This window comes from Cygnus atratus, chromosome 6, assembly GCF_013377495.2.
Source record: "Cygnus atratus isolate AKBS03 ecotype Queensland, Australia chromosome 6, CAtr_DNAZoo_HiC_assembly, whole genome shotgun sequence".
Lineage (NCBI taxonomy): Eukaryota > Metazoa > Chordata > Aves > Anseriformes > Anatidae > Cygnus > Cygnus atratus.
Genome location: NC_066367.1, coordinates 21,444,651 through 21,472,341, shown reverse-complemented (window position 1 = coordinate 21,472,341; position 27,691 = coordinate 21,444,651). Strand labels below are relative to the sequence as shown.

General features: G+C 35.8%; 1 protein-coding gene across 1 annotated transcript; it reads right to left on the bottom strand.

Annotated features, from left to right (window-relative positions):
• Positions 1–398: 398 nt before the first annotated feature.
• On the bottom strand, positions 399–18,928 carry SLC38A11 (solute carrier family 38 member 11). Its single transcript, XM_035571972.2, has 10 exons — positions 18,863–18,928; positions 17,554–17,688; positions 16,194–16,259; positions 14,466–14,572; positions 13,842–13,921; positions 5,820–5,890; positions 4,697–4,858; positions 2,866–2,978; positions 2,096–2,227; positions 399–985 (listed from the first exon to the last, which is right to left on the bottom strand). The coding sequence occupies exons 1-10, from the start codon at positions 18,921–18,923 to the stop codon at positions 740–742; spliced, it is 1,173 nt and encodes a 390-aa protein (XP_035427865.1). The 5' UTR covers positions 18,924–18,928; the 3' UTR covers positions 399–739.
• Between the last annotated feature and the right edge of the window lie 8,763 nt (positions 18,929–27,691).

The following is a 27,691-nucleotide window of genomic DNA, read 5'->3' as shown; positions in this document are numbered from 1 at the left end:
TTCTCTATCAATCTTAGAATTTCTACAAAGAATTTTTACCTCAATCTTTTAAAATTCACATATATGGGCAGATTCATGCAAAATCTTTTAATAAGAAAACCAATAATTGTAACAATTACAGCTGGATTATATCAGTTACAGTTCAGTTATAATACAAAATTGCCCTTAACTGGAAAGCCAGTACAAGGGATGCTTTCAGCACTAAAGAACAGTTATTGCAAAATCAAATACAGAATTAGTTTTGTTTGTTTGTTTGTTTTTTCAATTTAACCACACAAGTTCAAGACAGAGAGAGCCAGACATACTCTTTTTCAGGACTTAAAAAAAAAAACATAATATGGTATGCTAATAAATATACATTTAATCATTACAAAATTAATAAAAATTAAGGAAAATTAATAAAAGCAATGAAACATGGGAAGAGTTTACATTCCTACACATTTCACCTATAATTTTTAAACTGCACTGGTGACTCACTAACATAAATTAAGCTTTTTTGGAAGGTTTGCAAGTTAAGCAAGTAATGTCTCCTGCAAGGCACCTTTGAGAATTTGTTTCAACAGTTAAAAGCTAAGTTTTTAATCAGAAAAAGGATGGCAACATAAAGTATATAAATACGGTTATACAGATTAAAATTATTGGTGCATAGGAAAACAAAATCTTTGTTCCAGGCACCTTTAAACTGGACTATATGGCTTGGTGGAAGACACACCTGATCTCATTCAGATTGGTGTGTTACCTAAGGGGGAAGTGTACTGTTGTGAAAAGAAACATTACTAGAGAAGCAGTAGAACATTTCTTTTCCATGGCTACATTCCTGGGGATGCAAAAGAGTCAAAACAAACCCAACTGTCATCACTAGCCCACCAATAACAAGAATCAGGCAGGATATGAGGTTATCCGAATGGTTCCACCGCTCTTTGGACAGCCTTAGATAACACGCTGTTGGGATGATAAAAACAAGTGGGGTAGCACTCAGTACTCCCTGTGTGTGGGAAACAACAAGAAAACCCTTGTAAGCATGTATATTTAGACCTGAAGAACAAAAATCTGAATTTGTAAATAGCCACGAATAGACTGACACAACAGTAAAGCTGGATAATAGAGGCCTTTTCCAGTATTGCTAAATAGAAAATTTTCTTTTTCAAGTCACATATAGACATATATGTGCGCACACAGTTAAATAGGTTCATTATACCAACATTCAGATATTTGGCCCAAATAGGCACATATGGATGCACAAATATACATAATTTTATTGGTGTATACATACACACATGCAAATTTTCTGCACTTGCAGTGGAAAAAAAAGGAAAGAAAAATAATGGAAATTACCAACAGTTACCATGAATAAGAAACCAAACCAAGTGGACCACTGTTTATTTTGAGACAGCTATAATTTGGAAAGAATTAACTCAGAAGAAACTATGTAGATAATTATTTCAGATAGAGGGTAATTGGATAGCTTATCTGAATATTCAGGCTGGTTCTATAATATTAGTCCAAGCATGTTCTGCTAAATCATTGCTACAGAATCACTTATTACTGCTCAGTTGGCAGATAAACTGCATTGTGGTTCAGAGCAATGTACACGTACTTACATGTATCACATAGTGTAAAGAATAAGTCCCTCACTTTTGTTCCATCAGTTTCAGGTAAGTGTGCAATATATGGCTTGAAATTGTCATTGAATGCATGGACAGGGATGTAAGAAGCCAATTCTAAAATAATTCCATAAAGAAAGGCTGCACTTAAAGTTTTCTCCATCTTCTAACTATATTTTTCACATCTGATTTATTTATTAAAAATAGCTGACATGAAATTGGAGGTAAAATATTACAAATGATGTATATTACAAATGAAGTTTAGAATAAATGTAGATTAGATTTTTAATTATTTCCTTTGTTAAAACTTCCTTCTTCAATTACACTATTTACAACCACTGAACAATTCCTTTTTTTTCTGCTAACACTTCTATCTGAGTACTATGTTGAATTGCATAAGATTTTCAGTAGAGCTACAGATTTTTCTGAGTTATCTTTTATCAAAAAAAAAAAGTGATTTATTAAATAGAAGAGTATGCAGGTTCACTTACATTCAGCTCTAAAACTATTCCAAGGCAATCATACACTAACGATACACCAGTTGCCACAGCAATGATAATTACTGTCACAACAATATGGAAAACGGTTGAGAGGTTCCCATGGAAAAACACATTGGCAATCACCTGAAACAGAACCACAGTTTTAAACCTTGAATTTGCGCTTTATTTTAACCGCCAGCTTATAACAAATTTTCTAACATTAGGAAGCCAAAAGAGTGGGTGAGAATATACTCACTGAACTTTGAATCTTGCTTCAAGAAAACATCATCTGCTTCCAAAAATAACTCATAGAAAGCATTACTAAAATTGCAGAACACTTTCAATACTGGCTTAGTTATATCTGCAGGATTTATTTTCCTCTCATTTTCCTGCTACAGAACAAAACCACTTGCAACCACTGATTGAACAGATGGATTTCCTAGAGATACTTTCACCCAGCAAAGCTAGTAAGCATGGTTAATGTGTTATTTTTAGCTATTCAACATAATGACGACAGTAACATTTATACCAAAAATGGAATTTTATGCAGACTTTATAGCTGTTGTTAATATATTAGGTAACATTATAATTAGCGTAACATAATATTACCAGAATCTCAACAGTACAAATAGTACCCTCATATTCATTGCATCAGCAGAATAGTATCTGTTGATATTTATTACAGATCAGCCATTGACTTCAGCCACAACATGTATTAATAATGTTCTCACATTATTAATAATATCAACATTGTTAAAAGGGAGAATGTAATAAATGCTTACCTCTCTGGTCACAAAACATTCAAGGGGGAAGGTCAAAATTACAGTAACTCCATAACAAAACCTCCCAAATGTAGCAAGGTTGTCATCTCTACAGTAGTTTTCAAATATATCTCCTGAGGCATAGCAAAACATTGATTAGTTTGAACTCATCTCATTTGCAAATTGAAGTGTAAGTTAATGGAGTCACTAGAGTAATTGAGACTTTCTGTTCCCCTTTCCTGATACATCACGAAAGTCTAGTTACAGTCAAGTTATGTTCAGGAGGAATTTTCATCTTAACTTGCTGTTAGCAGTGTTTTTATTTGAAGTAGTATTTATCTTTCAAAAATATTTTAATATATTTTAATATATATGCTGTCCTCCCCTTAGCATCTATTTCATATGAAATGCTGGTTTTTAACTCAGTACGGGACAGAGAAAGCTTGTATATAAAATATTTAATTTAGAATGTAAGTCATCTAACAAAAACAGTTAATACTAGGAAGGCCAGGGAGTTACCTCTGAATAATTGCATCTCCCTGACACTATCTAATCATAGCTGGTAAGCTGCAATGAAGATTTTCAAATATTCTGACCCTGAAAGCCCATTATAAATATATATGGATTATTAAGCAGTAAATCTTTTTATATCTAGCAACTAAAGCATTGCAAGAGAATTTAGATCATCTTGTTTAGTGGTTACAGCAAAGAATCTGGAATCATGATCCATCAGGCACAAGAAAAACTGCAAGATAGTAGTCAGGTGATGTACCACATCTTTTCTACCTGTTTATTATACTGTCTTATGATTTACCACTTTCAGGATCACAACGGCACTGAAGAAGGAATAGGATGTGCTTCAAAGAAGATATCTGGAAGATTTTGACAGGAGATACAGAAGGTAAGATGGAACCTGTCTACAGTAGAATCATATGTTGAGGGATAGCTGCAGTCAGCACTCTCTGTATTTGAAATATCTCAAGCCAGTTTGCACTTAGTCTGCCTACAGTTGTGTCTAGGCCAGCAAATTAGGCTGTACAAACAGTACTGGAAGGAGGAAAAAAGGAGAACAGATCAACTAGTAACCCCCACCCCACAATTCTTCTGTTCTCAGCTAAATGCTGCTTTTCTTTACAAAAGGAGAACAGCTCAGAAGCATTCTCCCACAATTTGGAACAGCTCTATAACAGAAAAGCTGATTGTTTATGCAATGTATATTTTTCCTTGAGGAACTAATGTGCTGAACAATATAATGCATTTTCTTCCAAAAGCACTTTTTCCATTTCTTTTTAAACAAAATCACATAAAATAGTATAATTATCAGTACATGTTATTTATATATTACATTAATATACATACACACATACACAGAGACATGACAATAGCATTAGTTACACTAAAATGGCTGTTGTAATGATAGAAAGTATCTTTAAGTCAGAGCTAGGATGCTATATTTGCACAGACAGGAGAAGATACAGAAGAATGTACGGAAATGTGTATCCAGGCACCCTAAAAAAAAAAAATCAAAGCAAGTGTTTCTTCTTCCTGCTCTCTTTGTTAAAGGACCATGTCGCTAAGTTACAGGTGTTTAGTCCTCATAAGTATTTGGATATGGAAACATTCAAAGGGGATTTTCAGGCTTCCACTTGGGAATCTGACACCTATTAGCATATAGCTGACATCTTTGTATCTTGTTTTGGTTGATGGGTAACTACAAGGAATGTCTGTCCTAGCTGTTTCTGTCCACGGTAGATGTAAAAATGCCAAGATCATACTAAGGTATTAGAAACAGAACTCAAATTAAGTGTAATGACTATAGAAAGCACCAAAATTGAGGGATTGAGCAGTTTACCTTCTGTGTATCCTGTAAAAGTCATGTACCCACATGCAGCAAATAGTACACTGATAACAACAGCAAGGGAGACAGACACATGTGTGATTCGAGACCAGTTGTTTAACGTGCGTTCTTCAAGAGAGCCATATATTAAAAAGCTGTTATGGTGGCAGATGAATGCTGAAACACACATGACATTTAAAGCAAATATATGAATTCATGCACATACACATAAAATAAATATATTCCAAGGTAGGGGAGAGCGCAGTTTGATACCATTTATTATTAAATATGAATATTAAATCTGCACTGAATAGCAAAGATAAATGGCTTGAACTTTTACTTAATTGATTTGATGCAGGTTCATATTCATCCTGGGATGATTCTGATTACATTACCCTAAAATGCCATGTTGTTTCTTCCCACTCCCCTATCCATATCTGCATTCCACTTAGAGTTCTTTCTGCTCTTTTGCACGAGAACCCAATAGCACTTCAGAGATTCTTTCAAATCCACAGAACCATTTGCTACTTTCAGACATCCTATGACATCCATTTTAGACAGCATCAAACATAGGGAGGCCTCATATTACGGCATTAACAAGAAGTGAGATACAATGTCCCCCAGGCAGAATGGGTTTTACAATGACGATAACGGAGGTGAGTTGAAACTCATCTGAATGGTTCATTGTTGGAAATGGGAGGAGACAGGCACTCTATAAGGCCTCACTCTATAGTGAATGTATGCATCTCAGTTCAATACCTTTCTGTTACAGTTCACCCAAGAAAATGCAGACTGATCATAGGCTTCCCAGTTTAGGAATTAGACTAGCATTACCGATACAGGTGCTTTAAAATATGAACTATAAACTGGATTCACATGTGCCACACTGCTATCTCTGCTACAGCAGCAACAGCTTCTATGGCAGGATGGACAACAGATTGTTGTAATGTCTTAAATTCTAACAACTAAGTTCACCTATGGATAATAAAAAAAATCAATTCCAGCTTTCCGTAAACAAGCTTAACATGAATATATATAATAAAAAAGTACAGTTAAAAATACACAATTTCTAGGTTAAAAAAAAATCAAATAATTTTTTTTACAGTTGAAGACTGAAAATACAAAAAAAAAGACTTACCAAATGACATCACCCCAATGGCTTGTACTGCATTTGATTTTGCAAATATCCATGCATTTTCTGTTTTGGGTCTAAAATAGAATTTAATATATTACACTCTTTTCAACCATCAATTACTAAAAATAATTTTAAATACTATGCTGTAATACAGAATTACTAGTCAGAACTCCAGAGCTATCTGAATTAGGCCAGTATTCATCAACAATAAGCTGAAACCAGGGAGATGCCCTTATCACCCTTCTTGTTTTGATTAAAGTATTCCTGGAACCTGTTTTTTTTGCAGCCCAAACTGTCAGCCTGTTTCAGCAGCCAGTTCTGTAAATAAACTCTTCAAGTCATCATTTATCAAGAAACAGTAACTGGGAAGGTAAAAGCTGTTACTGATTCTGACTGAGGTTATCTCAACCCAAAATCTCCTCAGACTATTCAGAGGCAATTTTTTCCTTTGAATTTGCACACATAATTCATGGAGTCCAGAGATAATTTTTCCCTAGGTCACAAATCAAGTGAGGCAGTCTGTCTTTATTTACACCTGTTTCAACTACTCCTCATCTTAAAGGAACTGTGCTAGTTCCCAAAGGAGTGACAAAATAAACTTTAAGAAAGTGTATGGAGACTTTTATTATCAGGCAAGAATGTAATATCCTCTACATCTGCTCCTCTAAGTTATGCCCACAGTTTTGGGCTTTGTTAATAGTAAACCTTAGAGGAGGACAACAGAAAACTGTCAGCAATCTTCATTAAAACCCACTTGAAATACGATCAAATTCTCTGAATAAAGAGCCAAAAGGAATGAAAGAGAATGGCAGGAAGTATTCATTGCCAGACCCGCGGTTTGCTAAAAATATCAAATGAAATTCAATATCATATGAAGCCTTATATTTGTAATATTGAAGCAAAAAGCATGGGTGCAGAGAAATTTGCCTTTAAAAAGTGTGCTGCTACTATGATTGCTCCATTTTTACTTAGAGGGAAACCAGCTGCCACCTGAGGCCTTAGCTGTTATCTTCCTGCTGCCCTACAAAGCAGTATGACAGTCACACCAGTTCTGTGAAGGTAACATTGGGAGCTTTGTCTCTCCCTCTGGTAACTAGGTGGTTTTGACAGCCATAGTGGCACATGCTATGCTAGATTTCATTGCTGCCAAATTTTTAAACACGATTAGAAAAAAAGTAGTTGTTTTTTGTTAGTTTCCTGTTTGAGAACTCATATCTCACTATATCTTGAGAACTCAAGTAGTCATGTCTTCCTTCTCCATATTAAAAACCTGATTTCCAGCATCCAATGTGTGTTCAGCTTAGACGTAAAACAACTTTTAGGGTCTTAAACTATGGTTGCTATAACCTTAATTTCAAGGTCAAACAGGACCTGAGCATCAAAATCAAGCTCTTTTTTTTCAGCTTGGATGCAGTATACATTTTTGACTAGACTAGATTTCTAGTCTTAAGCATCTGAATATGGCCCTCCTAAAATATTCTCAGATTCAGAAGCAACGTAGATGCAATAAACTCTGTGAATGAAATAGATATCGTGCATTTTTTTTATGAAATAGGAGATCTGACCAGCTACAGCTGCTGTAGTTCATTATATAGAGTAGCTTCCTTTACTGATATGAAATCAGTGGCATCGGCATCAAGTTAGAGATGTCTGTGGATAATTCATATTCATAATTTTGAATGTCTTTTTCAGGAAACTATTCACATCTCAAAGACAGTAATATTAAAAAAATAGACTATAGGAAACAAATCTTACAACTGTTCTGTTCTATAACCACTAGAGGTCAGCTTTGAAATCAAACAGAAAATGAAAATTTGTCTTATATTATCCTTTGACAATAGATTTTTTTTAAAGTTAGCTTATTGCTTTTCTATTCATAAGAATTTAAGATTATCTAATGCCCTGTAGAAAGAATATTTCTAAAATGCACAGAAATAAAGAATGCTTTTATCTGAAACACCTCTTGATCAGACAACCATAACAGCTTCAAACTTTTTTTCTGTGAAAATAGCACATCCCATGCAACAATATAGCCATATTATAAACTCCCTATAAATGGGATTTAAACATTGGAATGGAAAAAGCATGTAGATTTCAGTTGAAACATCTTGGAAAGTGACCAGATAATTTAGGAAAACATCAGGAGCTAGTTTTCCACCTGCATAGCAATAGCATATGCACTGGCAATATGCAGACTGAAATAACGCTTTGTGGATGAACAGTAAACCAGATTAGGAGTACTATCTTGGAGGGAGCTGAGCGGCAAAAGAAAAAAATCCTGATTATTTATCAATGTAAGAAGGTAAACTCCTTCCCTTTCCAGACCCGTGATTTGAACATTGCCAGTGGATTGCCATGTCTTAGAACGCACATCGGTATGGACAACGAATGCAACAGAGCATGACTCAGTATTTCTTGCAATAAGTTATATACTCCTGCAGGTTTTTTGAAAAGCATTTTCAGACCTTGGGAATAGAGACCTCCCACAGATATGCTACATAAATAACAAGTGAAAGTAACATGCTAATGGGAATCTGTTTGAAATAACAAATATCAAAATTCAAGCAACGTATTTGCATAACAGACTTCCATACAATATATGCTTTTAGGTCAAAAACAAATGTGTTCACAAAGACTTGAGATATTCACAAAGAAAAAATCCATTAGTGAATACCATGGTCTAGATATAAGAACACTAACCACATACAGATGAGGGTAAACATACATAAAATTTATATAAATGTTTGTCTGTGTAGACAGACATACACAGGCTGACTGAGAGTATCAGAAGAATACCAGGTAACTCTATATCTGTTCGAATCTTTCGATCCTGCTGCTGCTGTTAAAGACAGGTCCTTGTCAAAAGGAAGAAAAACAAACAAAACTTTATTCTGACCCAGTTTGACCTACTTTCTTGCTAGGAATTGTTAGGGGATGATTTCAACTGCTGCTTACAAGAATAGCACTAGCTGTGAATATCCATGAATGATAAAAATAGCTAGCTTACTGCTCCACACTCAGTGTATAAAAACCACAGGCTATGCCTGCGCAATTTTTTTTTTTTTCATGCCAGAGAAGCAGCAGGAGGATGAAACAAACGTTTGTGATGCCAAATGCTCTTGGTTAAAGCTGTGCTATCTGTAATATAAAGTAGTTGAAATACAACACAAAAGTTGAGAGCATGTAACTCTGATTCTTGGAACAAAAATAATAAAAGATTGCACAAAAAAAGACTTTCCAAGGGAGATACCCGCCAGGAAAATCTCTCAGCTGGAAGTAAGACAACAGCAAGACAGGCTGACAATTAGAATCATCAGTGGCAAGGTGGTGAAACCTAGTGGTGAAGCAAGCCTAGTGGTTAATAAAATAAGGCTCTAAGTCTTCAGTATACTTAAGGAAAAGTATAGCATAATAAGCATGCTAGTGAGTTTAAAAATGTTAAAAGTGTTTTGAAGAGATTGGTGTTTACCAATGTAAGAACAGGTAGGAAAATATGAAAAGAACAAACAAGCCAGGCAAAAGCTAAGAGTTCCTAAAGGGGTAAAGGCATTTCACATCCAGATCCTGAGTAAGAGTCAGGCAAAATTGTTTGGCAGCCTACAACAGAATGTCTTCTATCTTGTGTGAAACATTTACAGTAGACTAGTCCCCATCACAAGATCTATGCTATGCAGAAATTTTCTGTCATTTATGTAGAAATGCTGCCAAACGCAGTACAGCAGAGTGCATCAGAAACAAAATCTCTTAAAAGAGAGTAAGAGAAACCTACATCCCTGATCTCAACCCCGCCAACAGGCACAAAGCACTGACTAAAATAAAATACAGTTTCTAGACAGGAAATGAAGTTATGCATTTGAGAGGGGAGCTACATGTTGGAATGAGCAAAACACTTCCATTGTTTTGGATTGAAGAACAGTGACAGACCACAAGTTTATTTTAATTGCTGGTTTGCACCTCATCAAGGAATACATGGGAGATAAATTCATGTTTAATTCAACGACGTAGACACAAAAATGTAAAATTTAATTCTATTGTAAGGTAAAATATTTTTTGTTTCAATTTAAACTTTTAAATTTAGAGATACTGAATATAACTTCAATCAATATAATGGAACATAACACATCAGCTTTGAATCTCACGTTATATAAAGTCACCTTGTTTTTTAAAGGACAGACAAGGTAAAACAATACGTCAGCTCCTCTTAGATACAGCTGCTTTAATCCCCTTTTTTCCTTAATGAACAACTGACAGGTCTGTAAATGTATGGTAGCTTAGGTTTTTTTGTTTGTTTGTTTGTTTTAATTTCACCAAATTGAAGTTTAGTTTTGCTCACTGTTGGCTTATTCATATGAAGGAAAGAATCAACTTTCTACTTTCAAGTTATTTTACTGAACACTTGGTATTTCATCCCTGTGATCAGCTACCATTTAAGTAATTCTCATGTCCTATTTATGCGTAGCAGATGCTCTTGAAGTTTTTCCTGTAGCTTTATGTATTATGCAGACACTGACATCGTGACATTCTTCCCAAAAGATGATCAAATTTGTCCATCTTTATAAGACACATAAAGTATTTCTTTTTACAGCAAGGAATGTTAGTTTCATTTCTGAACCATGAAGTTACTTTACGCAGTATTAAGAAGTATCCATAGACATCTACAGTTTGAATTATTTCTAATACATTGGTTTTGATCATAGTAGAAAAACACCCAGCTACCAGCAGGGGGGAAATAAAACTAGGAATAGATCATCTGAATGTATTTTTATCTAACATCTTAAGCTATTGAGAGTACACTCTGGGTCCAGAACACTGAATTTTATTTGCAGACACATTATGTCCTTCAGACAACAATAGTCACAAGAATTATATTAATCATGAGCAAAACAAGAAAAGAGTAGCTTAGCTTAATTTGTTATAAGAGAAAGTAAAATAAACCAAGTAATACTTCAACAGAAATTAGTTATTGTTTTCCCCCGAGAGCTAACAAGAAAGTAACACTCCCAAAATGTCCCTGAACAACTCCCTCAACTCCCACAGCAATTAAAAAATAAAACAAAAATGCAACACTCCAAAGACTCATTATTGCTGCCTACAGTTTCAAACACATCAAATCATTACAAACAATAGTATTGTTGCTTTGCTGATGGTCTAACACAGTAGAAGGTTTCTGGAAGGGAAATACTCTGTTATCTTAATATTACTTTCCACTAGAACCTGAATGGCATTTAAACAAAATTACAGTTGATCATTCCCAGATAATCTTGTTGCACCCCTTAACACAAAGTAATCTTCACTTTCAAAAATCTAAAGTAAAAGGTAAGTGAAAAGTGTTCAGAGTAATTATCAAGGTGGGAAGACTTCTGAATGGGATTCCACTAGACACTGATCTGAATCCAATACTTCTGAACGTATTCAATAGTAACTCAGAAGATGGATCAAAAAGCATCCTTTGTAGAAAGCATGAAACGTGCAGTTAGCACAAGCATGCTAGATAACAGGCTGGAAAAAAAAAAAAAAGAAAAATCAGAAATATGTTGACAAATGGAAAAAAATCAGCTGATAAAGTAGGATTCAGTACTTTAACAACAAATTCTACAGTTACGCAGTTACAGATTTCATGAGAATGAGATGGGGAGGGAGGGGGAGAGGGACACAACTATACCACAACCCAAACTTCACAAGAACAGAGTGAAAGAAAGCAAAGACTGCTACCTCACTGTTCTGCAGAGGAGAGGGCTCAGTGTTTCTATTAGGTTACAGACTCGCGGCATGTCCACAACACCATGTCATTTTGCAAAAAGGCAAACATCAACCCAGGCTATATAAACAGGAACATGACAATCCCCAAAAGATAGTGAAAGGGACCTCAAGACACTTTGCATGTAAGATAAATCAGACAATGCAGTAGGGGCACCACAATCTTGTTTCTGTTTACAGAGAAGTTAAGGCAGCCATTTAGAATGATTAGAGGTATAAGAAATGACAAGATAAGACACTAATGGAAATGTTTGTTTAGTCTATAGAAAGGAATACCAAAGAGGGACAAATTACAGCTTTTTATGGGTTTTTAAGAATTAGTAAAGGAAGGAATAGTTTGCTCTCCATATTTCACTGTGGTTAGGCCACAAAGCAATGAACATGAAATGCAGCAGGAGAGACACCATACGCAATTCAGAAAACTTCCAAAGGAAAGGCTAGTTAAGAACTGGAATGGAAAATTATGGAGTTGCCAAGAACAAACTAGACAATTAGCTGTGTGCAGCAACAGATCTACAGTCATGTTACACCAGTAAAAATTAAATATTCTCTCTTGACCCCATCAAGAATCCCTATGGCCATACTTTTTTTTTTTTCCTACATGACAAATCTGAGATTTTCTAATCAAGATTTAAATATATATATATATATATATATCTTCAGAACTCCAACTTCTATTTTATACTGATAAGGACTCACAGTAAATGCATTACTTGTTTCACTTGTTATGATACTGTGATGAGACCCATATTAAAACATATCAATGTGTTTTTTCTCATTACAAAAAAACAGATAGCATAACTTTAGCAAAATATTATGAGGACTTATTAAAACTTACTGAAGTTTACATCTGTTTCAAACTGTAACATACAGTAAAAATAGACTGATAGAATTATTGTGAGGTAAGAAATTGATAAGTTTATCAACTTCTTAGATGAATTTATGAAAACAAGTATAAATGCAAAAATGGAAGAGTCTCTAAAATTAAACAGTAAGACTTGAAGAATTTCTAAGAAAGCATCATTACTTATTGTACGAAACAAAGACATGCACTTCTTATATTTCCATGCACCACCACTGCTAAGAAAAAATGTTACCATAGTAACAAGGTCAGGAGTAGCCATTATATATAGCTTTCTCTTTTGACATGGAATTTTGAGATTTTGCTTCCAAATAAACCTTTAACATGGTAAGACAAACATGTTACTTAAGAATAACGGGGGCGGGCTGAAATTCCACACTATTCTGAGTGGACCATTTCTACAGGTGATGGCACTTCTCTGGCACAACTTTAGAAACTGCTATTCTAATTATCTTGCTAGCACTAAAACATGAATGCCCTGCAATTAAACCATATATCACAGCAATAAGACAAATACATAGTCATGTGCCACTGCTTAAGTAATCACAGTGGAAGAATCCACTTTGTACAGAAACATTAGAAATACTATACAAATCTATTCCAATAAATAAGAAATCACATTCAAAAATAGCTTGTCACCTTTATTAATATATCTTCACGTTCAAAGAATAAGGAAAAAGGGATAAAGCAGACCTTCTACACCATAAATGAAAGTTATTAGGTTGATAACACTTTCTTGCAATATAATTATAAAAATATTGCCACAACACACATTCATACGTGCACTTAATTGTCTAGAACACTCCAAAGTCCAATGTTAAAACACTACTTTAAGAGTACAAGTAATGGAAAACAGTTCAGCATGTTTATATTGTTTTCTCAAATGACAGAATAAAGTCTTTGTTATTGTGCAGTTCACTTGTTTTCCTTATTTGTATTCAATTTTCATTATGAAATCATTATATTAACAGAAGAAGAAATGCTGCTAAGATACTGTCTATTTTAAGATTACAGATACAGGTCATCTGACAGTAATGGACAAAACTGAAGACTTCTCAAGTGATATGCAACCTCACATGCCCTTTCAGGAACCAGCTGCTATTAGAGAGAGCACATGTAATTTCCAATTCATCTGTAGTGTTGGTTTTTGTTTTGTTTGGTTTTTTGAGACTTTTGGTGACTTTGCTTATGTGCAATGGAAGGAAAAAGGTAGGTAAGTTTTAGCAGTTCATTTTGTGTTGCTATTAGTACAGATTTGTCTTTAAATTAGTACAGATTTATTTCTTTAAACACTTGTCTCTATCAAAGCACCCATGTTCCAAAACTATGCAGATATAATGCAAGACTGATATAACCGGCTATATATGAACAAAAATTCACTTTATGGCAAGTGTAAGAATACTTACACCTGTGGACCCAATGTTACTGTCCTCACCATCACAATAACCAGGATAACAATGGTTAAAATCAGAGAAATAAGAGATACCTGTAAAACAGACAACACACAACTTCAGTTGGTAAGCTGCTGAAAGGTTCTCCTCTTAGCAGCACAACTTATTTTCAAAAAAAGAATTGGTAAACAACTATATTTCTAAATATCACATGTCAAATATTTATAATTATGAGGCTTGTCCTATACCATCATCTTTTTATTTGTTATTCTTGTTGAACAACTATCCAATTGCAACTATTCGTAGGAGTAACTGTAAGAGATGGTTCCCATTTAAACATTTGTAATCAATGGTGCTCAGCATTTCAAGATCAGGCCTACAACACTCACTGCTTTAAAAAAAAAGATTTCTACTAACAGTAGATGGAAAAAAAATCTAGTGATTCAGGTAGGGACCAAAGTTCTGCTTAAACTATTCCAAGTTCTCTGGTATTTCCTGGGACAGAAGACAGTCTGCACTTCTAAAATATTTAATATGCTCTAGAGTTGGATGGCATTCAAATTTATTAGGTCATGACTGGCACTTGTTTTCTAATGGCATAGAGAAAAGTGAACTAAATCAACTGCTATTATGATTTACCTTTCCCAATTTTGCTATGTCACGATATAAAGATAAAGGCAAGGTAAAGATGATGGTGGTAAGAAGAATTATGAAGTGACGATCTGTAAGTATATTATCTGGTCCAACTAAAATCAAAAGAGAAAAAATTATTCCTCTAAGAGACTGACATAAGGAATAGATTAGTTGCATTCAAAAGGCTAGCAATAACAAACTTTGATGTTGACCAAGCTTTTATCTCCTTTATTCAAGATAAGAAAGTGAAATAAAGACTAACCACTAACTAACATAGGGGAAGCCATACACAGCATGCACATAATCACCAGAATTCTGCGATTTTAACCTATAGTGCATAACACGTGATATATTATATCAAACTTTGGAAGTGTGGCATTTGAATACATAGATTAGCATTAATTTCTTTCATCGTGCCTGGGTCAATGTTGGTAGACTGCAAGTAAAACCATGTTTCTTTCTGCTATTTACTGCTGAGGATCTTTTGACAGTGTTGAGATCAATTACTGTTCTGTTGAAGATACACAAATTCTTACAGAACGATCCTAAAGTTCATTCTGAGTGGTTCATTTGAGCACCTCTTTTCTTGTTGTCACCTGACTTCCAATTGAAAAATTCAGATTACCACATGGAGGCAACAACATAACAACCTCTGCAATCAATGGAATTTTTTTGCATAACTGGTGTCTTTTTCCAAGCCAACAGCAACTTGATATGAAACATCTCACTTTTACTCAAATTAACATGAATCATGTATTTAAATCAGCTTGCTGAATAATTTTGGCTGGAAAGTGAGTGGCAGTTGACATGAAAAGATGGTGTACAGTTCCTTTATCCTTTGGAATATCATAATACCTTTCCCCCAGTCTTCACAGGCAGGTGAAGTGATGTGACATGCTGTTGGTTCCTCCCATTAAAGAAGTCATATGATTATTAGATATTATTAGACATTAGATATTATTTCACTATCAACCTGAACAGAGTGTGAGAATTAAAACTGAATCCCACATGTTGCAGGCTTCACCATCTGAAAATTATAATCTCACTAAGGAAAGCAAACAGTTCATACAAAAACTAATTTCCACTTCACTCCACACTTGCTCTTTTCAGTCTAATTTGCCAGAGAAAAGTGTTTAAGTTTAACTGGCTTTGTGATGAAAAAGATGACAAACGCACACAAATGGGCTCCACTGATTCTGCTGTGAAAACTTACAGCAGCAGAAGAGTAAGAAGTGCATGAGTTAAGATCTTTAAAAGTTTTTACAGTGAATATCTAACAGAACTGGAAGTTATATATGCAGTTTATGACCAGCTATACAGATATGCTTCAGTAAGAATTAAATCCATTATATCATGTGCAAGTCATCCAGAATTATTCACTGAAGTGCAGTTTTAGTATTCAAATGTAGCACATTCAAAAATATGACAAGAAAACCCTTGCAATCATATCACTATGAAAGACTTCTATTTGCTTAGTATTTCATTGATGCACTTAGTCTTCACTGACAGAGTCCAACGACCCAAGGACTTATAGGATTTATAGTTTTGAGTTTCTTTTTGTTTAAAAAGCACTCTTACAAACATGATTTAAATTCTTAACTTAATATTTAAGGGTAATTCAGACCCAAAGTAATAGGTAGATATTACTTCATTCTGACACAGTATAAACCCCAAATACACTGCATTTCTACCTAATAAATCTTTCCCATTCTGAAATTTTTAAATGCATCTTACCTCCAGGAATTCTCAAAAAAACTTTAGTTAAAGTGTCTCCAGTTATTATGTTGTAACTAATCATAGCTTAAAGAAAATAAAAATTTGTTAGTGCAAATAAAATAGAGAACATTTGATAAATATTTAAATACATGTATTCTGTAGACCTCAGGATTATGCCACTATCCCTCTTGTATGAATTCTAGCTAGCACCTAACAACTTGTAAGATTCAGACTTAGAACAGATATTTTAACAGTCTCCTTTATTTATTTTAAAAATGTACTACGTGCGAAAGAATCCAATCTGATAAGCAAGGCCACTGTGCTGTTTTCTCACATAAACTTAATTCAGAAGGGACTAAAAAAGGCTTTTAGAATTGCCTTGTTCATTTCCAACTTCAATTTTTTTGTCAGTTTATTTTCAAACTCCTGTTTCAATTTAGTTATGTTCCTACGTTAATAAAATAATCAGTCCTGGAATCAAATGCACAGGACCTCCTAGCTCATGTAGAAGTCTGAAATCTTTCAACCAGAAGAAAGGAGAAAAGATGAAGATAGCAAATATGGACTTCCATTCCTTCCTCTCATTAATAAGAGCTGTGACTTTAATACTCATATTTCATATGTATCTTATTCTACATTGGAAGTACGTGTGCACATACACTATATATGGAAACAAATTCAAGCACGTACATTTGCATAACTAGTTCCAAGGTAGGAACTGAAATCTTTACAATTCTTTTCCACATTCTCTATGAAGTAATGATTACACTCTTAAGTCAATGGTAATGAATCAATATTTTCATAGGTAATTCACACCTTCAGTTTAAAGAACGAAGCTTGATAAAGCAATTCATATGAAGGTGCAAAGCTGTTGCCCGCAGTAACACTAACCTGACTCCCTTAAAAATCTTGTCTACCTAAAATGACTTTAAAATGACTTCAGATTGATTAATCCCAAAGGGAAAATTTTGCTCTGGGACTCTGCAGCCACCAAATCCAGTCTCTTGCATTCTCTCATTGCAGTCTCTATCCTTACCTCCTGCAGTCCTGTATGAAACAGTGCATATCAGATTCCTCATTCTAGAAGAGTCTCCCCTTTTTTTATTTCTCATAGCTACTTTTGTCATTAATTTTCAAGTGTGTGATCCCAGACTTCTGTGTTATTACATTTCACTTCATTTCTATTATTCTGGTCCTCAGATTCATTGAATTCTTTTCCAGTCATTCTTCACTACTCAACAATTCTTTATTTAAGGAAAGAGGCATATACAGTTTACTCTTTACAGAATTCTTAATATTTAAGAAGTGAAAGAATAAGGTAACATGGAAAAGCTTATTATTTATAAAACATGAAAATTTATATTTTATGTGATCTTACCAATAAATGGATATAAAAATTGAAGAGTTGAAAGAATTAGATAACCTATAAGGCCATATGTTTTTCTGACCAGCTCTTGATAGGTGTTGGTACTAGAGAGATTTCCTCCTTTGATCAGTAATATAATGGAATAATCTGTTAAAAAATAAAATTGTTAAAGACAGCATGAACCAACTAGCAGGTACTGTTCTTTTCTACTCCTTAAAAAAAAGTCTGTAAGGGAAAACTGCAGCATTGGGAAGAACAGTAATGAGAAATCTTTTCAGAAAGAATTTAAATCCACCAAGATCTGGAGCTGTAGGCTCATATGGTAAGGGAATTCCACTTTTCCCAATAAGGGAAAGCAGAAACAGCCTCATTTTAATTAGTATCCAGTATAGTTCAAGCGAAAACTGTCAAAAGCACCAAAAATGGAAAATTAAATTAACAACGCAGAGGTATATAAACTAAATGTAATGTTTGGTTATATCCTCTTAGAGGCTAAAACATGAAGAATGTCAGTGTCAATTTATCTTGAGAACCACTCTCTTGTATGAAGCAATATGCCTTGAGACAGAGCTGATGTCACAGATGGAATTACTCTGAGACAGAACCTCAACCTTTTATGAAGAACAGTATAAAATGCTGCTGTTATTTGAAACTATGCTTTAGCGATCATTTGAGCACCATGGGATTTTCCAGTCTGGATTAGTTATAGCGCAGAATTTATTACCTTAGAGTAGATGTCTTGACAGACAGTAGCTAGACCTCGTCTATTCCTCATCTGGCTTTCACTTAGCTTGTAATCTATGCTGCGATAGGAACAGTTCCTTTCTGTGAACAGTATCAGTGTTTATTATCTTCTAGGAATGACTAAAATTATGAAACTTTCAGTCTTTACAATTTCTTTTGGAAGGTAAATCAATGATTTTTTGATGAATAATATTAAAATATTCAAAATCACAGTACACCCAGAGATTTTAATTCTGTGGTACATTTGAGTAATATACTATCCACTCAAGGATCAGTGTCTTAGATGAAAAACAGCAGACTAAAACAGGTGATTATGAGACACAAATAAGCTATTCTTCCAAATGTCACCATGACCTAGTCCAAGAAACTAGGCCTCACCAAATAAAAGGCACACAAAAAGCAGCTTTATATGTTGTACAGTATAATTCTCTACTTTTACTAATCTGCTCAGGGGATTAGTGAGGTGAGAAAAAATTCCTCATTTTTATTAAGTCACAAACAAGCTATCATGAAGCTCAAAATCATCTAAACTTTGCAAGGCTGATTTTCACTTTACAACAAACTGCTTTTACAGTACCTGTGATATAGGCAACTCCCAACAGAAGCAGTACGCCTAAGGGAAAACCAGCTTCTTTCATTGAATATGGCAACCCTGTAAGCAAGAAAACAACGTTTTTGAATGTTTACAAATATTTATTTGTGATGACCAAAATAATGAAATATTCAGATTAAAATAAATTCTTTCAATCTTCCAAATTGGACCATCACGCTTAATCGATGTGATTATTTTTAGTAGACCAAGGGCTGCTTAGCCAGAAAGCTGAGTCAGCACCTGCTCAACCAGTACTCCGGTCATTATGGCAAAAAAGGCTGAAGGGTACTTACTACAGTGAGACCTGATCTCAGCTGACAACACTGGATTTTCACATAATAAAAGAAAAACGTAGAAAAAAATCTTCAGCAACAGCACCAGAAAATAAGAGGACAGCATTTTTTTCTCAACACTGAGTAGTCATGCATATATAAACAAGGCTGAATAATAAAGAAAATACACTTACCTATAATGCCTGATCCTATGATGGAGTTGATAATGTTAAATCCAGCTGATGCCAGATTAGTGTTTCCTCTTTTATTCCTGGGCTTACTAACCAGAGCTGTTTGGTCATCTGTTTCTATCTGTTTCAGGAAGACAATGAGGGAATTAAAGATAGGTGAGAACAAGGATTATACATTTAATATAGCTGATTCAAAAAAAAAAAAAAAAAAAGCTTTCATAGACTCAGATTTGTAGAGGTATTTTGATAATTAAATCTTTTTTTTTTTCCCTAGTGAGAAATCAAAGGGGTGTTAAACATCTAATTCCTTTATAAGCCTGACCGATAATCTTCTGTAATTAATTCTTCTCTGAAAAAATATAAGTGGAAGAACAGAAATCTATATAAACTGAGAGGTAGGCTGTTAGAGAGCTTTTTAGTCATGATTAATATTTCTGCCTTTGGAACAAGCAGTTTTGAAAATATTTTGGCTAATCTGACTGGTCAGTAAAAACAGGCCCCTGAGCCAAGGGGAACAAAATCAATTTCAAGTTACTAGTAAAGTATGCCAACACCTGGTGACGTTTGAATTTAAGGTTTTACCCAGCATTTTCAATATTTCTATGTCTTCGAATGGTTTAGTGCGTTATGAATAGAGAATGACATTGCCTAGCCTCACAAGGTTTCTATGGAAAAGTCTGGTACAAAGTAGAATTTGAGGCACACATTTGTAGCTAGTGGCTTCAATGATTTACGTTCTATCTTAAAAAAATAAAAATAAATCTCCTTACAAGCATGTTGTGGTCCTCTACTTATTCACCATTTACTGCCAGAGAACTTTTTAGAATCTTTCATTAGAATGCTAGTATTTGAAATGAAGTCATATAATTAAAAAAGGAACATGCATTCAATGAAGAAAATGTCTGCCTTTTTTTTTTCCCTACAGAAGAAAAACATTGTATACTTACCATGAAAATAAAGTCACTATTTCATGGATGCAGGAGCCTATTTAACATACATAGCAGCTAAGTGCAAATTCAGATGCTTGCTACTAACACTCCTGAAAAAAAACTAAAAAACTGATAAATCCAAATAGTCTGTAGACAGTGGTATAAGCTGACACGTGTAAGAGTATCTCAAGGAGGGTTAGTTATTTAATTGGAACCTTTAATCCTTTAGCGATAGTAACATAAGAATAGTAGTACTGCAAATATCACCTGGTATCCCCTTTGTGGTAGTAATCAATGGAAGGTGCACAGAAAGAGTATCTTGTCCCAGCTTTCAACATGTTGTGTATCCTGGTCTTCCTGAGCCAGGCATGTTCTTGTTGTGTTATATTCCTCAATGGACTGCTCTTTCAGTTTGCCCTTTTTTAAAGCCATATAAATTTTTAGCAGCTCCACTGTCCTGTGGCCACAAGCTCTGTGTCTTAAGTATGCATCGTATGAAGAGATGGATACTCTTCTTTGTTCTGAATCTGCCACTAGATATTTCCACTTGGTGCCACAAAACTATTTACATCATCACAGAAAGACCAACCATAATTTCCTAGTTATCCTCTCCACACCATAGCTAGTTTTACAGTTAACATCCTTCCCCTGCTCTTTCTGTTGTAGAATTACGAGTGGTCCATTTTAGTTCACCACTGATTCGTGCAGCAGGAGCATCACTGTTATTCTCTCATGAAACTTTAACACCTTTTGCACAGCACACGTGCAATTGTACTGAACAGAAGAGTCCGTTTCCCTCATTTCAGTCATTACTAGAAAATGAACACGACGCTTGCTGTACATCTCACAGGTTCTTTCATGAGTCTTGCCCCCCACCACACAGATGGACTCTTGGTGGGGCTTCCTCAGAGACCAGCAGAACCAGCTGCAGACACAGCACACCTGGGGTCACAGCGATGGCAATGGACCCACCAGGACACCAGGTGCTTGAGCTCTGGAGCAAGACGCTATTACAGCTGTGTCAAGTGGTCACGGTTCTGCTCTCTTACATGAGTAAGACCCATCCGCTAACTTTCTTCCTTCTTAACTCCGTTTCGTACTTAGGACTCAGTTCTTCCTCACATGAGGTAGAGCAAAATTCAACCGAGGTGAGAAATCCACAGCCACTATCAGTGCCCCGGGGAGGCATGTAACAGCAAAAGCGTCCGCGACGCCCCCAGGCGCCCCACGACAGGGGGCTGAGGGAGACGAGAAGAGAACGCCCTCTCACCTCACCTCACCTCACCCTCCCCAGTGCCACTGGGCTCACCTGCGGGGTAGCGGCCCCCGGCAGCTCCGGCCCGCCGCGCTCCATCGCCGGGGGGCCGCGGTGCCTTCTTCACGTTGCTGCCGAGCTGCTGCAATTCGCCTCCGCTCCCTGAGCCCTCCCAGAGCCCGTGGGAGGCAGGGACGGGCGAGTCCTCCCCCTCCTCCCAGGGCCGCGGGGCAGCCTGTGGGGGGGCGGTGCGGGCTCCCCTCAGGCGGCCACCTCCCACCGTTTCGAGTGGTGTAGAGCCCCTCAGCCTGGCTTCTGCCCGCAGACCCGGCAGGACGGCTCTCCTTCAGCGCCTCCTCAATTTGAAACGCGGCCCAGAAAGTAAGCTCCTCTACCTTGAACTTAGGACACTCCAAGTTCACAATTTCTTACTTATTTTTTTAACCCTGAACGCACATACAGAGCTTTCTGTGTAGGGTGCGTAGCTGAAAGCAGCTCCACTGTCAAAGCTGTTTTTTTGTATGTAGTTTTCAATATAGGGGTTATTTACTAGGTCCTGCTGCTGTATTCGTTATTTTTTCTCCTCAGGTGAGGTAAGTTTCTTGAAAGAATGCTAAGTCAGCAAAAGGAGGGTAAGCCAGGTACAGAATGTGCTGGGGTCACAGGCTGACCCCTAATTAAAGGAGGTAAAATTACTGGGCCGAAAACTCAGAATCTCTAATTATCTCACTTATAGTGAGCTGAGACCGGGCAGCCTCCAGTTGAAACATATTTTGTCAGCATTCAGAGAAAAAAAAAAACAACAACAACACACAAATGTGTATCTTAAGCAAAACCATATATGAAGTAGTAAACAACAATAAGAAGTAATTACAGATATTCATGAATTCTGTGAAGAATTACTGGAGGCAAAATATAGCTCATGAGGGTCAAAAAATAAATTTGGGAATTTACGGCAATGACTGCAGAGCCCCATCAACAGAATTAGGATGCAAGATCTTAAACGATTAAATCATTAAGTTAAAAAACACTGAGAACAACTATAAAACATGCGCTACATATCAGCAGAAAACAGAGCATGCTAATTTGCTTTATACAGTCTTAAGAACACATATTTAATAATGTTTTGCTAGGGCAAGTTGCAGTGGTTAAAGGAGTGCATCTGCTGTGCATCAGTCATTTTGTCCTTAAAGATTCTATGATGCATGTGATTTAATGTGAAGAACAAAATGAACATAAAGAGCGTATATGACATTTTTGTTCAATAGCTTAAGCACATTAGCTTCAGTTCCTTCAAAAGAAATCTCTAATCAACTGCATGACAAGTTACAATCTGACATGTATTCTTGTGTGACCAGTCAGATGACATGACTCAGCAGAGAAAATTTTAGAGGCCTAAGGTACAAAGAAAGTTCCTGTGATTTAGTAGCAATGCTTTTTTTTTTCTTCTTTTTTTTCTCCCTTGGTCTTTACAAAGAATTCTGTGTTTAAACAAGGAAAGAAGCTGAAGCTGTTTTAAGGCAGAGTGTAATAAAGCCTTATAAATATGGTAGGTTTTTATGATGCTGTTCAGCCAGAATCTGTATGTTTGTTAAGTAATGTAGCAACTTCCACACAAAGACTTTTTATCCAACACCCACATGCTGTACAATAGTCCTTCTGAGTTTGGTGATTTTATTTTAATTCCAGTTTGGAGTATGCATTTATTACCTCAGAAAATAATTTCTGTTTTGTGCAAATGCTTTCTCCTGTTTCTCCCTGTTGTTAATCAGATACATTCCTCAGGCATTTATTTGGTGCCAATTAAGTCGAGCTCCTACCACGCAGCTCTTAATGTGTGAGGGGAACAGTGCCCGAGTGTGACACCCACTTTTTAAGAGTCCCAGAGTTTCAGTTGTATCAGTCATATTGGCATGATTTGAAGAAATATTTGTCAACTTACAAGCTTTCATTCAGCATATTAGCAGTGAATTAGGGAAAGGAATTGGTTTTTCCACAGTAATGATGTAGAGGGTCTTTTTCCTGTGCTATGAGACTAGTCTCTGGTCACTTGGATTGCTCTGTGCTTTGTCGTTGTGCTTTGGGATGTGCTTATTGTATGAAAAGCTTAATACTAGCTTTTGTCTTCACAATGAGAGTAAACGTTCACTGTGAAAAATTACTGGATTCACCAGAAGTCCATAATCCTATGTTTGCATTATGTTCTTTAGGACCTTGCTGCAGGACAGTTTGCACAATTGTTTACCCCTGTGGTTGTGGAGGGCCGTGCTCTGAAGGATGCCAGCATACCTAAACCACAGGCGCAGGGTAGTTATCTAAAAAAGAAGGCATCTTCCAAACAGAAGCACACAAGGAAGTTGTGTCCAAAGGGACGGGATCATACACCTTCAAGTCAAATGTGAAAACACATAAAGGTGAGCTAAAAAATGAGATAGGGGAGCAACCAGCAAAAAGGAATATTAATAACACTAATGTTTATAAGCAGAAACCCTGCAAGAGAATCCTTAAGACCCACATAGAATCAAGGTTTGGGATGGGGAGAGGGAGGGGAGGAAGAACAATCGCGATAAAGCCATAACAAAAAAAGGATTTTTTTTTTTTTCCACTGGGGAGTATTTTTTGAAAGATTTCCATGGCAGAGCTCTTTCCATATGGAAGACAAGGCAGAGAATATGCCTCAAACTGAATTATCATAGAGCGAATGGAAAAGATAAGCAATAATGATTTGAAATTATGAAATGTAGTCATCTTGGAATCCTAAATTAATTTGTACCCCAGGGACAGCAAGTGGTGAGCTTCTGCTTAATAAGAGTGGTACTAACTGGTATTGGAAAATGGCCAAGATGGCTGCCTAAAAAGACTCCAGGAATGATGCAGGAAACTACATACCAGTATGCCTGACATCTCCACTGGGCAAAGTAGTAGAAACAAGCAATCAATGATAGGATGCGATGTCATTGAGCTTTGTTGGCAGAGCTTTGTGGAGAAGCCTGAATTGCTACAGCTTTTGCTTTAGTAATATTACTGCTTGAGGTCTAAATTTTTAAATGTCAATAAAAATAGTCATTCATAAGCATTAAATGTATTAAAGCAAGAAAGGCATTAATAAACAGAGAAAACTGAATACTCTAAGTTGCTTCTGTACTCCAAGGATGTGCTGTAGATCATCTGAAAATATAAGAGAGAAAATGTAAGAAAGAAAAATCAGACACAAAGCTAGCATAGAAGAAGGAAAGCCATGTGATGAGAATTGACAAACATAACAGGAAATGAAATTTCTCTTTCATCTCTTGCTTTAAATGAATGACTAAATTAAAAGAGCATTCTTTTTTTTTTTGTAGGGGGTGATTGTTATAATGACACTTTAATGTCAAACTCATCCTTCCTGAAAAGGTCGGTGACCTTTTACTTTTTAGTAGTGTCATTGTCCATGTGGCAAACATATTTAAAAAAGAGCTACTGTTCTTAACACTAAGTTAATTTAGATACCTAATAGTGTGCTACTACAAGTGATTATGGACCACTGTTAAAAAAGATTTTGCTGGGAAATGAGCCTTTGTGATGTGTCCAAGCAAAATGGAATGAAAATTGTCCCTCTTAATGAGACACCCCTACAAAAAGGCTCAGGACTAACAGGGAACATGACCTCCTCATCCTCCAGGTGTAAGCAGACTGCTTGTTTTGCCCGGTTGACTAGCTTAAACACTGAGCACCTGGTCTCCTGGAGCATCAGCAGTTTAAAGTTTTAGAGAAAGTACTTAAAAGAATTATTGTTTGAGGAAAACATAATCTGCTGTAAAGCTTTTCCTCTCCTTGAGTTATAGCTGCTATAATCAATCTGTTTTGGAGAAACAGATTGGCAAAGCCCTTAAAACAGAGGTAAAACGTCTTGTGTAGGCAGCTTTGGTAATTTTTGGTTAATGGTTCTCATTGTCGATATTGGGTCTTCAGACTTCTGTGATAAAAATTTTCAATGTGAGGTATAGCACGACCTGCACTGTTGTAGTCAAACCAAGTGTCTGGAGGGGGAAAACATCTCAAGAACTACAATAGGATCTGCTTTACTTGTTAGCTGTGGCAAAATACTGTTCATTTAATTTAAATAATGTACAAGTTTTACATACTATGTCATGTGGTAAGTTTGAAAGGGAAACTCACCATTTCTTTCCATCTTGTTAAAGTCATAGCATCTGTAGCTGGGAAAAGTAAGGGCAGAGATGCATGTTTGGCTGGCACATATTTTTGTATAAAGGATGTTTTTGTTAAGTGGGTGAAACTTCTTTGCTGTGTGCATAGTTTTGATTTATGCTGAATATAATGGCAGCACAGTTACCAGCTAGTTAGCTTAATTCCTTTCGTTCTCTTTCTGAATTGGCAGCATGCAAGTGCTGGTATTCTGCTGGATGTTTTTGCTTTGCTGGCAACATGAAGTGAAGTATGATGCTGCAGCCTTTACTATTGTATTCCTCCAGTGCCTTAACAGATCCTGTACAAAAATAAAATCTGTTGCTTTGATCAGCATTTACTTGCTTTTATTTACAAAGGGTTGAAATTGGTGTTACTGTATTAATTTCTGTTACTAGCTTTGGCCCCATCTTTCTATGCCTTAATTCTTAATGTCTTCAAAACAAATACTAAGCGACTACATGATTCCCTTGCATTTCAGGGAATATCTCTTCTGTGTTTTCTGAAATGAATTGTAAACTGAATGTATACTTGTAGTAGCTTAAACTGATGCTTTCAATATGATGAACTGTGGTCTCATTTGGAAAACTAAGGTCACTTTACTCAGTATTTTTCTTCTAGTTAAGAAGATAATGTACTTTGAGTATAAGAAGACCCATTTTTCTTATATGTTGACATATATCTCTCTTGCTTCCCTAGTACACAATATTCATTATTAGCTAATATTTTAAATTCCACTTTGCAGAAACTAGTGTTTTTTACTCATGTAGCTATATACTCATCAAGCTCCTTCCTGAGCTGTGTCGTGATGTGCTCATCCAGCAGGGGTTAAGGAGAATTATGCTCCTTAATACGTGATTATGCATCACTGCAATCTTCCAAGCTTCTGCAAATTCCCGTTGAAAGACTGTATTATCAAGATAGAAAGGCTTTAATGTTAAATGTCAGCAGTTCGTAAACGACGTGCTTTGCCCTTCAGACACTAGGGGGCAATATTTGACTTCTTTTAGTTGTGTACTGCAAAGGGCTAACGATCCTCTCCAGGCTATCGACATGTGTAACTTAGTGTAGGTGGTAGCTGATAAGAGCTGAAATCACTGTCAGGATTCTCGCTTACTTCAATTACTGCTTATACAGGCCCTACAGGATTTTTTATTTTTATTTTTTATTTCTTTTTTTTTAGCAAGCACAAAGGCAATTGAAAACAAAAGGTGAAAAGAGCACCTGAACTCAGAATCAATTGAGGGTACTTTTAACATCCTCAAAAGGATTTGTCAAAGATGGAAATAAAAATAAAATAAAGTGATGCTGTTCCAATATATATATATTTTTTTAATAGCAAGTGGCACGTTATAAGTACATGACAAAAATGAGGTACGGTGTTAATTGTGTCAGGCATTAGTCAAACTCCTTTTGTTAGCTTGTTCATAACAATCTTAGTAACTTTGCGTGCCTTACAGCTGTTCGTCCGTTTCTGAGTCTTAATCATTTGCAAGCTCATCTTTCTCTTTGTTTCTGTGCAGAGGGCGAGGAGATGGCAAATCTGATGAAGAAAGTTGGTGTTTGAGTCAAGCCAAGTAAGTATTTATTTACAGTGTAAAACGTTGCAAGTGCAAGATACATTATAATTTATTTACGATGTATGAAGTTATTGAACATTTTTACTGTACTTTTGGAAACTGTTAACGCCACAAGTTTTTGTTTATTTTAAAATCTGTCTTATAGATAGAATATTAACAATTAAACCTTGGGCACAGTGAAGTCAATGGTGTAACTTCTAAAAGCTTTGATATTGTATGAATATAGTATAAGACATAATCAGTTACATGCACCAGTAGGATGTAAGGGATTCTTTTATTACACTTCTTGTGTGTTTTGGTTACTTGTATATCTGATGGAGTTGTTTGTATCTGTAAAGTCCCATAGTATGTTCTACAGTAATGCAAGTTTGGAGGGGGTTAGTAAGTGAAAAGATTGTGTTT